General features: G+C 49.3%; 1 protein-coding gene across 2 annotated transcripts; it reads right to left on the bottom strand.

The window, feature by feature from the left end:
• Nucleotides 1-910: 910 nt before the first annotated feature.
• On the bottom strand, nt 911-16367 carry Cys1 (cystin 1). 2 transcript variants are annotated; one of them, XM_021179356.3, is made up of 4 exons: nt 15154-16367; nt 4980-5032; nt 2538-2680; nt 911-2285 (listed from the first exon to the last, which is right to left on the bottom strand). In XM_021179356.3, the coding sequence occupies exons 1-3, from the start codon at nt 15430-15432 to the stop codon at nt 2575-2577; spliced, it is 438 nt and encodes a 145-aa protein (XP_021035015.1). In that variant the 5' UTR covers nt 15433-16367; the 3' UTR covers nt 911-2285; nt 2538-2574. The 2 variants fall into 2 exon arrangements, with proteins under 2 accessions (XP_021035015.1, XP_029340805.1); XM_029484945.2 differs by having other exon boundaries at nt 911-2680.
• Nucleotides 16368-16451: the final 84 nt, after the last annotated feature.

Genomic DNA, 16451 nt, shown 5'->3' on the forward strand with positions numbered 1-16451 from the left:
GTACAAAGTTTTAGCACTTTTTTTTTTTTTTCGATGTTCCAAATTTCCCAAAGCCGTTTCATTTCTTGGAACTGCTGTCTGGGAGTTCCTCCCCTGGTAGATTCTGGGATTCATGAATGGATGACACTGCCCCCACCCAACCCCCTGACAGAGCTTCCCTCCTCCCTGGGCTGCACCCTGCAGACCCGGTGTCTGTGCGCAGCATCCAGGCCAGATGACGGTGAGTGTCAGGTCCATGGGGGTATTCTGCCTCCTATCAAGAGTTGGGCAGAAATAAAATGTTTTCTTTTTGAAGGGCCGAGCCAAGACCCCATGGAAGAACAGCAGAGGCCTGGCAGCTTCTCAAGGCTCTGCTCCTCTGTCCAGAAAGCCTACCCAGGATTTCTGAAAGCTGAGCATGTTAGAGGAAAAGCAACATGGGTAGCCAGCCATGAAGCAGCTGTGCAATGGGGGTCGTAGGTGGATACCTGGTACCTGGGCAGTACAGGAGATGCTCCTATAGGCTGGGTCATAGGTGGATACCTGATACTTGGGCAGTACAGGAGATGCTCCTGTAGGCTGGGTCATAGGTGGATACCTGGGTAGTACAGGAGATGCTCCTATAGGCTGGGTCATAGGTGGATACCTGATACTTGGGCAGTACAGGAGATGCTGCTGTAGGCTGGGTCATAGGTGGATACCTGGTACCTGGGCAGTTCAGGAGATGCTCCTGTAGGCTGGATTATAGGTGGATACCTGGTACCTGGGCACTTCAGGAGATGCTCCTGTAGGCTGGGTCATAGGTGGATACCTGGTACCTGGGCAGTTCAGGAGATGCTCCTGTAGGCTGCAGTGATACCCAACCCCACCTCTTGCAGCCTCTCTGGAGCCTGAGTTTCCCAGGATCACAGCTCATCAGTTGTCAGACACTTGGTTTGGCTAGCCACTGCTCAGTAGATCCTTTCCTGGAATTTAGGGTTTTGTTTGGTTTGGGGTTTTGGTTTTTTGCTGTTCTTTTTGCTGTTCTTTGCTGATCTGGGAATGGCGGTGGCTTCTTAGGTTTGAGAAGATGCATACCTTCATGTTGGTGAATGTTAACTACTGTGAGTTGTAAGTTTCCTATCTTAGCACCTTGATCTCATTAAGGGTTTCCCCAGGAAAGGCAGAGCTACCGTCTTTCTCCTCTCTTTTTATCCCCCATCTTCCTCTTGATCAGATGAAAGTCCCTATTGGAACAGACACATACAGCTGTAAATATTTACAACATCAGGTTCAAAGCCTAATTTGTCCTTTGGTAAAAAAACATTAACATTTTTAACCTCTTTTAAAATAAGCATTTTTAATATTTGTGTTATCAAAATAGAAACAGCTTCATTTTCATAGCAAAAGCAGTCCTTTGGGCTCCAGTAAGATACAGTTGCTAGCTCTGGGAGGTTTTGACTGGACCCTCAGCCGACTGGTAGACACTCCATGGCTCTGGGCTCCAACTGTAGCAGTCTCCCAGCCAAGTACTCAAAGGTACTCTTGTCAAGTCACGAGTTCATGGAATCATTTGTAGGTGACAGCAAAGGACTGAGGGTGTGGGGACGGTCCCAGTGACCATTCTTCCTTGGTTCCTGAGATACTCTAGGTTGTGTTCTGAGGATTCATGGACTGGCAGCTGTTCTCAGGAGAGGGAAGATGCTGCTGAAGGCCACTGTCTTGGTCCGGGGATGCAACATAAACCGAGACCTGTTTTGACCTTAGCAAAAGATGCCGTTGTGTCTCTATTCTCTACCCCCTTTTCTGACACAAACCCTCAGTTTGTCTAGCTGCCAAACTAATAGAGCTTGAAAGACCTCAAAGAACCTCCAGGATTCTCCCCAAGAGAGAAACTGAGAGGCCCAGAGAGGGAAGTGGTAGCAAGCTAATGTAATACCGGGATGCCAAAGAAGTCTGTGGTTCCCAGCCCTCTCTCTTCCTGCTGCATCCAAGCAGGGGAGGCTGCTACACTGTGGCTTGGAAGAGCCCCCAGCATACGGAAGGGAGAAGCCAGGGGGCTCAGGCCCTGAGTCCCTTGTACACGCTGAAGCTCTTCAGTCTTTGCAGCTTACCATTACCTTGAAGCTGTCAGAAATACAATCTCTGGACCCACCTAGACCTACACACTCATCATCTGCCTGCCATCCGGATACTTGGAAACTGACATACACGGAGGAAACTGCATCGCTCTGGAGAAACCGTAGTCTGAAGACTGAGAACATACCTTGGTGGAAACTTCTAGAAGCCTGTGGCACAAATGCCAAGAGGGGTTGACCCTTCCCCACCTGGAAAATGAGTAAGTAGAACAAACAGCTCAGAATCCAGGGGAGCCACACAGCCAGGCTACCCCTCATTGTAAGAGGGGGTACACACACACACACGTGTGGCCTGGCACCTACTCTTGGTCTGCCAGGCTATTTGTAGGACTCCGACTGTGACTCAGTTTGGGAAGATAGCTGCATTTAGAAGTGGTTCCCCTCTGACTAGATCACAGGTAGGGCAAGCTGGTGCCCTTGACTGTAGCCCAGTTCACAGACCTGCAAGGCCAGTGATGCCCAGGGCTGCTTGTCCAGCTCAGCGGCAGTACTCCCGCTCAATGCTCGCCATGAGCTCCTCTTCGGAGTAGTCATAGGAGATGGCCGACTGCCCCTCGGGTCTCTTGGGGCTGTTCCCCGGGGCTCTGTGGATGAGAAATGCAGACAGAGGTGGATATCACCTTCAAACTCCCATTTCTCCATCCTGACATCCAAACCAAAACCCTCTGCTCTGGAGACACCTGAACCCTACTCATAGACATGACCATCTTCACTCATATCTACCGTCATCCTCCCATTTTATCCACCAAGACCTGGATGAGGTTGAAGCAGGACAAGTCAGATGCCTAGGGCTATCTGAGGTTCCTAGCTAAACCTCCAAGAACAATATCCAGGGCTCTGTATACTTCTCCCAAAACACAGAGTGAGAGACCTGGGAAAGCTGCTTGACCTTCAGAGATCTGACTGCTGCCAATGCGTTCACCTTTCCTACTGTACCTGCAGAGCAAAGGGGGGACATCTAAATGCTTTGGAGGATGGCAGATCTCAGCTGGCTTCGATGCACAGTAACCGTATGTCTAGATTAGTCGTGTCTCTTGCTGTCTCCAGCAGTAAGTAGAAAGGACTGCATCCCAAGACAGAGCAGAGGATTGCTAAGCTGCTGCTTGTGTCTAATATGGAGATGAGGACTTAGGAGGGACTGAACAGAGTAACTGCTTGTGAGCTGACTGCAGCCTTGCAAGCCTGGAAGAGTGGTAGTGGCTACCCTTCCTGAGGGTTCCTCTGGAGTCTCTACTGACTGCTGTCAGAGAGAAAGGACCATCAGAACAAGCCAGGGAGCTGTGCAGGAAGTTGGCTTTCCTGCCATTCTGGAGATCCTCAACAGGAACAAGCCCTTCCAGGCTTACCCCCGCCAGCCCGTGGCACTCATAGTCGTGAAAGCTGAAACAGTGGAGGCTGAAGCAGCTGGCACCCAAGGGGCTGTGACGTGGCTATAGGCCTCTCACACCATTCCTCTCCCACCATGCATGCTGATATCCCCGCAGGGGGATACCCAGAGTTAAGCACAATAGATGTTAAGGACAGCATGCAGATGTTGGGTTCTCTCTCTCCATCATGTGGGTTCTGGAGACTAAATTATGCTGTCAGACTTGGTGGCAAGTCCCTTTACCTATGGAGCTGTCTTGCTGCCTCCCCCATTTTATCTCTGTACCGGTCAGTGAACCTATGGCATTGCACATACCAGGCAAGCTCCCGCTAGACTGTGTTGCCAGCCCCTCAGGAGTTTTAAAGGCAAAGAGTTCAGGGCCCTGGGACTCTACTTACAGGGTTTGGGGTGAGTTTTGTTGGTTTTATTTGTTTGCTTGCTTGCTTGCTTGTTTTAGACAGTGTCTCCCTGGGCAGCCCTGGCTAGACTGGAACTTGCTATATACATAAGGCAGGCCTGGAACTCTTGCCTCTGCTTCTGCCTCTGTGTCCTAAGTGCTGGGATTAAAGACTGAGCCACCAGCCTGGCAGCACCACATGTGAAACTTGAAGGAGTTTTAAGTGCATTTTCTTGATGACGGTTTTGGAGCTGCAATGATGTCCTTACAGCAAAGGACAGTCTTTTTTTTTTAAAAAAAAAGTAAGTGAAGATCTTATCAACACGTTTACTATCTGTGTCACTTGATGAAATTCCTTTTATTTTTTTTATTATTGGGTATTTATTTCATTTACATTTCCAGTGCTATCCCAAAAGTCCCCCACACCCTCCTACACCCACTCCCCCACCCACCCACTCCCCCACCCACCCACTCCCACCTCTTGGCCCTGGCGTTCCCCTGTACTGAGAGGCATATAAAGTCTGCACGACCAATGGGCCTCTCTTTCCACTGATGGCCGACCAGGCCATCTTCTGCTACATATGCAGCTAGAGACATGAGACATGGGGGGGTTCATAATGTTGTTCCACCTATAGAGTTGCAGATCCCCCCCCCCCAGCTCCCTGGGTATTTTCTCTAGCTCCTCCATTGGGGGCCCTGTGATCCATCCAATAGCTGACTGTGAGCATCCACTTCTGTGTTTGCTAGGCCCTGGCATAGTCTCACAAGAGACAGCTATATCAGGGTCCAAAGGACAGTCTTTACAGATAAACCCACAGAATACAGCGGGACACCCAAGTGTATCTGAACAGACCTGAATAGTCCAGAGTGGCCACAGTGAACCCAGCTCGGGAGGGAGGGAGGGAGGGAGGGAGCAAACGAGCGAGCCAGGAAACCAGGAAGCTTGGTCAGGTTAGGAGGAAGCTCAGAGCTGCTGTGTTGACTAGGCTCTGAAGCCACACTTCATGTCCCTTGAGGGCACAGCTCTCCATGTTGAGAGCCTCACTGGCCTGGAGGACAGGGGACTGGAAGGCTCTAAGCGGCTATGAGGGAAGCACTTTAGGCTCTTCCCCATACTTACTCAGAGGCACAGCTGTCTTCAGGGTTGCCTTTAACCTTCTTCTCTGGGGACACCTTGAGCAGGAAGATAGGAAAAGGCATCAAAAACTTGTCACCAGTATAGTGGATCAACACTCCGGCTTTATGGAAGAGACAACAGCCACCGGGTTTAAATCAGAGTCTGTAAACATCAGGATGGATCCTCTTCCCTTGGACTCTGGAGCCCCAGTTACCCATTTTGCATCCAAGAAAACTGAGGCTGTGGGAGAGACTTATAAAACTCAAAAAATGAACAGAAAGAAAGAAAGAAAGAAAGAAAGAAAGAAAGAAAGAAAGAAAGAAAGAAAGAAAGAAAGAAAGAAGAAAGGAAGGAAGAGCAGCACTGAGGTCAGGTCTCTTGCCTCCCAACTGCCACCACTTAGGGGTTCATTCTGTCTCTCACCTCGAGGCATCAGTGTCCCAATGTGCCTAGCATGAGATCATCCTATCCCTACCTCCAGGGATCATATCACCCAGCCTCAAGAGCCCTATACCTTCCCTTCAGCAAGTATGCACTAAGTTCATGTTTACCCTGGGCACACACCTATAATCCCAGCATGTGGGATGCTGGAGTGGAGAGATGGTTCAGTGGTTAAGAGCATTGACTGCTCTTCCAGAGGTTCCGAGTTCAATTCCCAGACACACGGTGGCTCACAACCATCTGTAATGGGATCTGATGCCCACTTCTGATGTGTCTGAAGACATATACAGTGTACTCATACACAATATATATGTATATACATATATATTACACATATAATATGTATATATGTGTATGTGTATATGTACATATATATATATATTTAAACAACTGAAACAACTACAATTTTTTAAAAAGAACTGTGAGCAATATGTACGTTGCTTATAGGTAACCTGGCCTAAAGCATTTTGTTATAGCGGCTTGAAGCAACAGTGATGCAAAGATAATGGTTTAAAACAATAACATCGACGAAACCTAAAAACCTATCTAGGACAAAAGGCTCAGGGAAAGACTGGTCACCTAGAGTCAAGAAAGGTAGGTGAGACGGCAGCAGGCTGCTCTGCTCGGTGGCAGCCTGGAGACCAGAGTTAGAGTGCTCCAGGGATGTGGGAGATCAGAGTGCTCCAGGGATGTGGGAGATCAGAGTGCTCCAGGGATGTGGGAGATCAGAGTGCTCCAGGGATGTGGGAGATCAGAGTGCTCCAGGGATGTGGGAGATCAGAGTGCTCCAGGGATGTGGGAGATCAGAGTGCTCCAGGGATGTGGGAGATCAGAGTGCTCCAGGGATGTGGGAGATCAGAGTGCTCCAGGGATGTGGGAGATCAGAGTGCTCCAGGGATGTGGGAGATCAGAGTGCTCCAGGGATGTGGGGAAGCAGTTTCGAATTTGTAATTCTATTCTAGAATCCATCAAAATAGACAAACAAACAAAAAATTCAAACGTTCAGTTTATCAACCATTACCTTCTGGGTAAAGTGTGTGTGTGTGTGTGTACATGTGCACATGTAGGGGGTGTGCATATGTGACACATGTGCACATTCATTTATAGGACAGGTCTACCTCTATCACTGACTACTTTTCTGTTGGTTTGGTTTGGTTTTTAGCCAGAGTCTCTCACTATATCCAGAGCTCCAATACTGGCTAACTGGCTGGCCAGAGTGGGCTTCAGGGACCCTGTCCCAATCCCCAGAACAGTCAAGGTTATAGGTGCAAACCACCAGATCCAGATTTCACGTGGGTGCGGAGATCTGAACTCAAGCCCTCATATTTGCATACAGACACTCTACCCACTGACCCTTCTCCCCAGCCTCCTGGGAAGATTTTTAAGGTTTTTGTTTTGTTTTGTTTTTTTAAATCTAGATAGAGGTTGGTGGAGACATTGCTCAGTAGTTGTGATGGCTATCCTTGGTTGTCAACCTGACTACATCAGAAGGAACTACAATCCAGAAATAAAGGGTAGACCTGTGAGATTGTTCTGCTTGGTTTAAAGTGTGCGAATCCACTTCTAGTCCAGACCCTCCAGGTAGGAAGACACGCTGCCTTTGAACCAGAACTTGAGGCAAGAAGACAAACCTTGTTGTTGTTGTTGTTGTTGTTGTTGTTTGGATTTTGTTTGTTTGTTTGTTTTTGTTTTTTACAGACAGGCTTCTTTGTGTAAGTGTAGCTGTCCTAGAACTAGCTATGTAGACCAGGGAAAATATACATTTAATCTGGGCTACACCTTTTGCTGGAAGCCTATATAAGAACATGGAAAAACAACAACAAAAGAAAAATGGAAACATTTTGTTTGTTTGTTTGTTTTTTGCTTTCTTGCTCTCCCCTGGCTAGCAAGTCCATTCCTTCATTGGCACTAGAGCCTACTTCTTTGGAATTCTAGTGTCTACTGAAGACCAGTTGAGACATCTAGCCTTGTAGACTGAGAAACTTCTAGATTCTTCAACTTTCTACTCGTAGCCCACCATTGTTGGATTAGTTGGATCATAGCCTTTAAGTGACGCTAATAGATCTCTCTTCTATACATATAGAAAAAAAAATTCGTTCTATACGTTCTGCTTCTCTAGAGAACCCTAACTAATACTGCAGTATAGATCAAGAGTGTTCACATAGGCTGGAGAGAGAGATCAGCAATTGAGAGCACTGACTACTCTTCCAAAGGTCCTGAATTCAATTCCCAGCAACCACATGGTGGCCTTCAGCCATCTGCGATGTGATCCAATGCCCTCTCTGGTGTCTGGGGACAGTGACAGTGTACTCATATACATGAAGTGAATGAATCTTAAAAAAAAAAAAAAAAAGAAAAGAAAAGAAAAAGGCAAAAGAGTGTTTGCTCTTTCTATGGAGTACCTGGGTTTGGTTACCATACTCCTGTGTCAGCTTGGAACTCCCTGTAACTCCAGCCCTAGGGGATCCAATGCCTTCTGGCTTCTACAGGCTTCTGCTTGCCTGTGCTGCATATAAATACACACACACACACACACGCACACACACACATTAGTAAATAATATTTTTAAAGCCTATCTGAGAGTAATGTCACACACCAGTAATCCTAGCACTCAGGAAGCTGAGGCAGGGGAATCAGGAGTTCAAAGCCATTCTCAGCTGCAAAAGGAATTTGGGGCCAACCTGGGCTACATAAGACTCTGTCTCAAATACCAGAGAAAACAAAACACCCAGAAAAACAAAACACTTTACCTGTGGTAAAAATACACACTGCCTACATTTTTTTCTGGTTCAGTTACTTCCAAGCGTGCCCTCCTGGGTCCCTTAAGCACGTTCACACTGTTACACACCAACGGGCCACATGGCTCTTCATCCTGCTGAACTGAAAGTTCACTAAACACTAACTCCCCACGGCCTCTCCCAGTCCTTGGTAACCACCATGGTTGGTGTTTCCCATCTTTGAATTTGCCTGGTCTGAGGACCATGGATTTGTCCTTCGGTGACAGGCACACTGTCTTTAAGGCTCATCCATCTATGGAGCAACGTCTGACAGAACATCTAAAGAATGAAAGCCATCCTGTCCCATGGATGTCCCTGTGTGGCTTCTCCAGGTACCTGTAGATAGACACGGTGTTGCTTCCAGCCTTGTTTGAGCTGTGGTGGTAATGCTTTTGTGAATACGCTGTGAACCAATCTCTTTGGACAACATTTTCCATCCTTCCGGGTGTACATGACGTTTCTTTCTCACATTCTCTGCCTCCCTACAGCTTTCCATAAGTTTCAGCTGCCCGTCCTGCTGCAGCTGGTTTGATTTTTTATGAAGGCCTCTTACTTGGACACCTATCTCTTCCATTCAGCTTCCATTGGCACCAGCTTTGCTGCCATCTGCTTGGCTGCTTCTCCTCTTGTTAGGACTATAAGGTTTGTTATGGTTTCTGACCAGGCAGGTGACAAGATCCAAGATGGAATCCAGCATCAACCCCTGGACCTGCTGCTCATAGGAATACCTGCTTGTTGATAACAGGGTTACTACTCTCATTGGAGGCAGCCAGGATGACAAAACTGTATTGCCATGTGAACTGTGCTCTTTAGGGATCAGAAGAACCACGCTATGGCTGTTTCCCTGATGGCCCCACCTTGTTCCATCTGTCCAGTTCTCACCTGTTTCTCTTTGAGCCTATGTTTTGACACACCGCACTTTCTCCGACCAATTTGTTTTAGCCTTGAACTTGACCACCACAGGTGGAAAATACATCAGCTCCATCCTGGAACATGCAGCCTTGCCAAAGCCAAGGAAGAGCTTGAGGAAAAGGCAGAGACAGGGACGTTGAGCCTCCTGCTCCAGCCCACTGGAGGCCTGCTACCAGCTGCCCACACTCACATCTGGACCAACAGAGTGTGAGCTAGGGCCACGGGCACTGTGCTGAGCTCAGGGTGCACATGTGCTTGTGAGTGTGCCCCGTGGGACAGGAGAAGGCATAGCTCCCCTCACCATCCCAGGAAGGCTTTAGACAAAGGGAGCACAGCCATGCAGAGACAGAGAACCTGAGGAGCAGGAAGGGTGGCATCTCTTCAGGCCTCCCTGGACTCTTTCAACTAAGTGTGTGTGTGTGTGCATATATGTTTGTAAGTGTGCACTTGTGTATATATTTTTTAAGTGTGCACCTGTGTACACACACACACAGATGTGTGCCTATATGTAACGTTGCAAGGGCTTTCTCTTTTAGAAATATACTGCCTACTTTACTCACCAAAATAGATACCGTGTCTTCTATGGAATTTTCTCCCCTTAGTGGATCAGCTTTGTGTGCACAGTGTGTTCGTGTGCACAAACGTAGTATATGTACACTGTATATCGGGTGGTTAAGAAGCACAGCTTCATACAGTCTTCATAAACATGTGTAGCTATGATTCCACACGCACTAAACCATGGACATAGCAGCTCACAGCCCCCCCCCCGCCCCCCCCCCACACAATGCTCTCATCCCTGCTCCCTTCTTCCCTGCCCCTCCCCCAGGAAGCTCCTGATCCACTCTGCCACTGCGCACAGGTCTCCAGAGGAATGAAAGCTTCAGTATGGGCTCCTTACCTCCTGGCTTCTTTCTCTTCGCACAGTGACGGAGAGGTCCACCCGCACTGTCTGATGTACTCCCGTACAATGTTATCTTCTCTATGAATTATCTTTGAATCCCAAGTTGGTTGGTTGGTTGGTTGGTTTGATTGATTTTTAAATTTAAAAAAATTTTTAATTAATTAATTTATTTTTTAAATCTCTGCAAACTTGAACACATCACAGACAGAAAAGTATTAAGGGTCCTCCAGTACCTAACCTACCAGAGAGCAGTTTTCAGGATTTTTGCCAGTCAGACTCCACTCTTCACCACCAGAGGGCACTGTTCTTCCAGCACAATGGTCAGTGCCGGTGGCCTTGTGGGATGTGTTCCTTGTGGCTTCACCTTCATGACCACCACCAGACCCCGGTAGCAAACAACTCACATGAGCCTCCATCCCTGACCTTAACAGAGCTGGGAACCCCACGGCGGGACAAGGCCCATCTGTGCCTTCCACCCCTAGGAACTGCACCTCTAGCTTTTAAAAATCTTACTCCTGGTAGCCTACTGATGCTCCGGTCCTCCAGGATCCTGCCCCTAAGGTCAGAGGGGAACATCTGCCTTTCTATTTTCTTTCCATTTTAAAATTGGTTCTATTCAGAATTGACCTTTTTGAGACAAAGTCCCATTATATAGCCCTGGCTGGTCTGGAGCTCCCTATGTCAACCAAGCTGGCCTCAAACTCATGAAAATCTACCTGCTTCTGCCTCCTAAGTGCTGGGATTACAAGCCAGCACCATTGCAGCCTCGCTTAGAAAGAAAATGGAAGTGGTTTTCCACTTCCGGGTTTCCAGTGGAATGCACCATTCTTTTATTAAGGGCTGGGCCTTGCAGTGGCCCCTTTGCCATCTGTCACAATGAGACTTCCTTTGGCTGGGGTTTCTCCACTCCTTGACATCTCCTCAGTGCTGTCTTTCCTGTTCCTTCCTCAGAGCCTCCTTGTCACAGCATGGACTCCCCGGCATTGTGTGAGTTCTTGGAGTCAGCCATGTGCTTTGTTCTTCTTGATATGCCATGGGAATCCCTCTTCATGCTATTTACAGGTGTGACCTTTGCTCTAGCCTTGTCTGCAGGCAGAACGGTACTGTCTGGAAGCTCTTTGTTTTGTTTTTGCTGTGAGTCCAGCATCCTTAAGTCCCTCTGGTGAGTCTGCTTTGCAGCTGTGAGCAACTTTCTGTTGCTTCTTCCCTTCAGGTTCCACAGCAGTGCCAGCCACTATAACCCTAAAGTCTTGCTCGCCTGGTGGCAACAGAAAGACTCCCTCCAGTCCCTCTTGGTACAGCAAATATGAAACTTTGCAAAAGTGGTAAACAAGACATCATTCAGCCCTAGAAGGTACCACTGTTCTACACAGGTTTGTGACAAATCCTACACACTCACACACACATGCATGCACACATGCACACATGCACGTGTGCACACACACATACACACAGTGGACACACACACATGCACGCACACACACAGTGAACACACACATGCACGCACGCACACACACACACACACACACACAGTGGAAGCAATGCTCTATGGTTTCCCTAGGTCACTACTGATTGAGATTTACAAGGCAGAGGAGGAAAGTAACGTTACTACCCAGCACTAAAAACACTGAATAGAAAGATGACTCCTTCTCTAAAAGCACCCACCAACATCACCAGTGCAGCCTACTCTGGGGCTGAGACAGTCCAGTCTCACACACACACACACACACACACACACACACACACACACACACACACCGCCACCACCATGGCACTGTAACAAACATTTGAAAAGATGAAATAGCACTTCCGCTCCCTGCCCTCACCCTCCACGGATGAATCAATATTGTAGAGCTCATTTTACCCAGGAAGAGGCCAACTGATGGACAGGGGCTCCACTGTGTCCTCCAGGATTGCTAAATGGCTCTTAGGAACACCAACTCCAATCCCTGGGTTTACTCAGCTTTCCCCCTCTGCAGAATCTGAAGTTTCAAATACCCCAGCTAATAGCATTCATGTTCAAGTTCTAGTGACTCTGGGGAAGGGTTCCTGCCTTGAGTGCTTCATGTGGCCATGAGATTAAAACTTAATCCAGAACAGTAGCAGGAGAGGGGCTTGGGCCCATGACTTAAGGGTCAGGGGTTTGATAGACTATCTCACATCCCTTAAAATATGTAAGAATGCCCTACAGGGAAAATCTGTTTATGAGATGTTTCAGTAGAACAATTCAAAGTAGAATCACACATACATACAAATACACATAAAAAAAATAAGAGTTAGAAAGATTATCCCTACCTTTAATTTTTTTCTTATAACTCTCATTTTGGCAAAACTAAAACATCAGACAAATCCAACCTCAAAAATTGTCTAAGCTGGGCGTGGTGGCGTACGCCTTTAATCCCAGCACTTGGGAGGCAGAGGCAGGCGAATTTCTGAGTTCGAGGCCAGCCTCGGCTACAAAGTGAGTGCCAGGACAGCCAGGGCTACACAGAGAAACCCTGTCTCGAAAAACCAAAAAAAAAAAAAAAAAAAAAAAAAAAATTGTCTAAATAGGAGCTGGAGAGACAGCTTATCAGTTAAGAGTGCTGGCTGTTCTTCCAGAGGTCCTGAGTTCAATTCCCAGCAATCACATGGTGGCTCACAACCATCTGTAATGAGATCTAATGCCCTCTTCTGGAGTGTCTGAAGACAGCTACAGTGCACTCATATACATAAAATAAATAAATAAATCGTTTTTTCTTTTTTTAAATTGTCTAAATATGCTGGGCAGTGGTGGTGCACGCCTTTAATCCCAGCACCGGCAGAGGCAGGCGGATTTCTGAGTTCAAGGCCAGCCTGATCTACAGAGTGAGTTCCAGGACAGCCAGGGCTACACAGAGAAACCCTTTCTCAAGTGACAAGAAAAAGTTGGGGAGCACCTTCTCCTAAGGGCTAGAGGGTTGTGAATATAAGGGAACATTTTTCATTTTTTTTTCCCAATAAAAGAAAAGGAAACGTGTGTTCATGCCCAATCAAAGGATCCTATTTGCGCAGGGACATGTTCTCTCAAACATTCTGAAGCAAGGCCATTTTCCGTGGATGACTGTTGAACTTGCAAGTCTTTCCTATCTCGGTGGTAAGTTACTAATACAGAGCCCTGAGGGACTCAGTTACAGACGCGGGCAAGCTACCCACTAGCACGGAAACTTGGACTCCAGGCTCCAGCATGGGCAGTGTTTTTAAAAGCAGGGGCCTCCCTTTCTGATTTTGTCTCTCTTAGGACCTGAGCACTCTAGGACTCATTTGTTAGTTTGAGAAACATTCACGGTAAGGGAACACATCTGAGCCCCCCCCCTCAAAAAAAGGGGGGTAACCACTGTTCCGACGTCACACCTTTCTGTTTTTCTTGAGAGAGGATTTTTCCGTGTAGCCCTGGCTGTCCTGGAACTCACCCAGTAGACCAGGCTGGCCTCAGACTTACAGAGATCTACCTGCCTCTGCTTCCTGCATGTCTGGGATTAAAGGTGTGAGCCACCACCCACTGACCACACTTTATTTCTTGAACTACCTCCTCACGCCTCTCTCTCCCCGCTATCCCTTGCATCAAGGACTTGGTCAGTTGGACATCCAGAGTAACCCTGCTGCATCATGGTGCCCCTAACTTTCTTCTGTCTGATCCACCCTTCTCCTGCCATTGAGTAATCTCCTCCACAACACAAAAATCTCACCCTCTTTAGCCTTCAAATGCCCACTTCATTCTCAACAAAGCCTATACCCCTGACATAGCAAGACATAGTTGAAGACCTTTTCACCCCATACCCCAGCTCACCTAACTGTACCCACCATCATGGGCACACAGAACCTCCTCTCCACCTCTGCTCATGTCCTCTGACTTTTTCAGACTCAAGTTCATCTATCTGCCCTTGGAGCATGTCTGTCACTCCCTCCTGGGGACTCCTCAGGCTGAGACTTCTCACTTCCCCCTGGATCCCAGACCAGCGCTCTGGACACCTGTCTTTGTCCCTGATACCAAATGCAAGCCCCACTTATTAGGGAATGTAGTTGTGGCTGGGACTTCCTGTCTCTGTTATATTCTTCCAGGCTGATACTCCGAAAGACAGAGGGAAAATCCATCTATTTCCGAACCTTTGGAAGTTTCCCAAGTGCTTGAAAATGACGCTGAAAAATTGTTTCCTCGCTATGTCAAAATCTCCCCCAGATCCCTCAACTGTTTATCCAGTGTTGGTGTTACATAACTGTAGGCTGATGTAGTCTTAGAGGAATCCCATTATATAATTCAGTCCTCACCACAGCTCACTTGTCCTGTTTTAAACTTCGACTGGGCAATGGGAAGAAGGGACTAGACAGAGAGAGTTCTGTACCCAGAGCTTCCCATCATCCCAGAGGCCTTTCCATGATGCTTGCCTGGTACCTGGGCCCAAGAAGGCATTCCAACTACCTCTGCCAGCCTGCAGAAAACTCTGGCTCCTCTGTCTTTGGCCTCCTCTTCCAGCCAGGAGCAGCTAAGACCCGTTCTGATTTTTAGCTCTGATTTTTAGCAGCAAACCAGTGCCAACCCAGTAAAGACATGTTTTTCTAGAACAGCGGGGGGTGTTATTACAAGTGTTCAGCAAGAGAGGATAAGGAAGCTAAAAGAGCATCTTAAAAATAGCTTGTACTATGGGAATTGCCTGGCCAGCCAAAGATCCGGATGTGTCCGACGCTGCAGGGCGTTTTTCCAACCACTGTTGGCAGGTGGTCCACCCACTTATCGCCTCCTCCCACCGTAGTCCCTGATGGCCAAAGCAGAGGCCCTTGCTGGTCAATTCCCACCTGGGCTGTAAGGATGCTGCAACCTGACTCCGTGCAGCCCCACTGGTAAAGGAAGGCAAGCCCTGAGTCAGAAGAAAGTTCTAGGTGCTTCTGCCAACTGTTGTTTGCATTTGCTCCTTTAACAGAGGCAGTAGCGGGCACCCACCCAGGAGGCAGAGTTAGAATATACAAGAGTGGGGGTAAGGAAGGGTCACAAAACCCTATAAGGGACTGGGGCGGGAGTCGGGCACTCTGGGTGAACTGGGGACAGAGGCGCCAAGTAGGGACGGAGGCCTTGGTGGGAGGACACTAGGGATGCAGAGGAATGGGTGGAGGGCCTGGCCCCCATACTCACCGCGGGTGCGAGCCGGGCGGGGCCTCGTGGGGTCGGCTCCTGGGGCCCCCAGGCCTCCGACTCGGCCAGCAACTGATCCAGCAGGCGCAGGGTCTCCTCCCGGCCGCCGGGGGGCGTCGCGGGGCGGGGGTCGCGGCCGCTCTCCTCCTGCCCCACGGCCGTCGGGGCCTGGTCAGCCGTGCCGCCCTCCGAGGCTGTCTCTCCCAGGCCTGTCTGGCGCCTGTCAGGGCTGCGTCGCCGCCTCGGGATCCCGCTGCTCCGGCTGCTGCCGCTGCCCATGGCGCGCACCCAGCCTGGAGCACGCAGCCGGGGAGCCGGGCGGGACTGGGGCGGGAGCACGGCGGGCCAGATGGGGCGAGGGAATAGCAAGGGGGATTCTGGAGGAGTGAACGGCACGGAGGGTGCGATGGAGAGATGGGGGGGAGGGGGAGTCACGGGGGATGGGAGCTATGAGAAACGGGGGTAGCAGGAGGAGTCACGGGGGGCGCGGGGATGGAAGAGACAGAGAAGCAAGGATGATCTGGGAGGCTGGAGGAGGTAGAGGCTGCTAGGGGAGAGGGGGGCGCTCCTCAGGGGGAGAATGGGAGGATGGGGAAAGACTTGGAGGAGATGAAGGATGGGGTGGGGCAGGGGGAGCGCTGGGGGACAGGGAGAAAATGAGGAAGGTGATCCTGGGGGGAAGGGGAGTAAGCGGGATGAAGAGAGGGTGGGAGTGACTCCCTGGGAGACTCTCAGGGTGCGGCGGGGGTGTGGGAAGTTTGGGGTAGGGTGATACTGCAGGGTGGTGTAACAGGGTTAGTGTTGTATGGAAGGGAGCCTTAAAGGGTGCAGAGTGGGTAGACTGGTGGAAAGGATATCAGGGCGAAAGAATCATATTGGAGAAGTTTGGGAGAGGCCCATGGAGCACGGGTGGGAGTCATGCTGGGAGCAAGGGGAGCAAGGCACCGGCTGAAAAGAGCTGGGGGTGAAAGACAGAGGAATGCTTGCAGCAGAGCCAGATGCCAGGGAAGGGGAAGATCAGGAGTCCGGGTTGGAGAATAGCATGTCGGAAAGGAGGTCGTTGGGGCTTCGGGTATAGGTCTGAGAGAGCAGAGACAAAGTAAGCGGGGGAGGGGGACAGAAAAGGAGAGCTGGAGATGTGTGTGCGAGTGTGTGTGTGAGAGAGAGAGAATGTCCAAGGGAGGGGAGAGCTTCAGGGTGGCCAGCCGGAGTGCGGGTTGAGAGGCGTGTACCAGAGGCCCTGGGCAGGGCACACTGAAGGGGCGTGTCCCTGGACAGGGACTCTAGGGTAGGGGGGA

Source organism: Mus caroli, unplaced genomic scaffold, assembly GCF_978045245.1.
Source record: "Mus caroli unplaced genomic scaffold, Mus_caroli_1 scaffold_14, whole genome shotgun sequence".
Taxonomy (NCBI): Eukaryota; Metazoa; Chordata; class Mammalia; order Rodentia; family Muridae; genus Mus; species Mus caroli.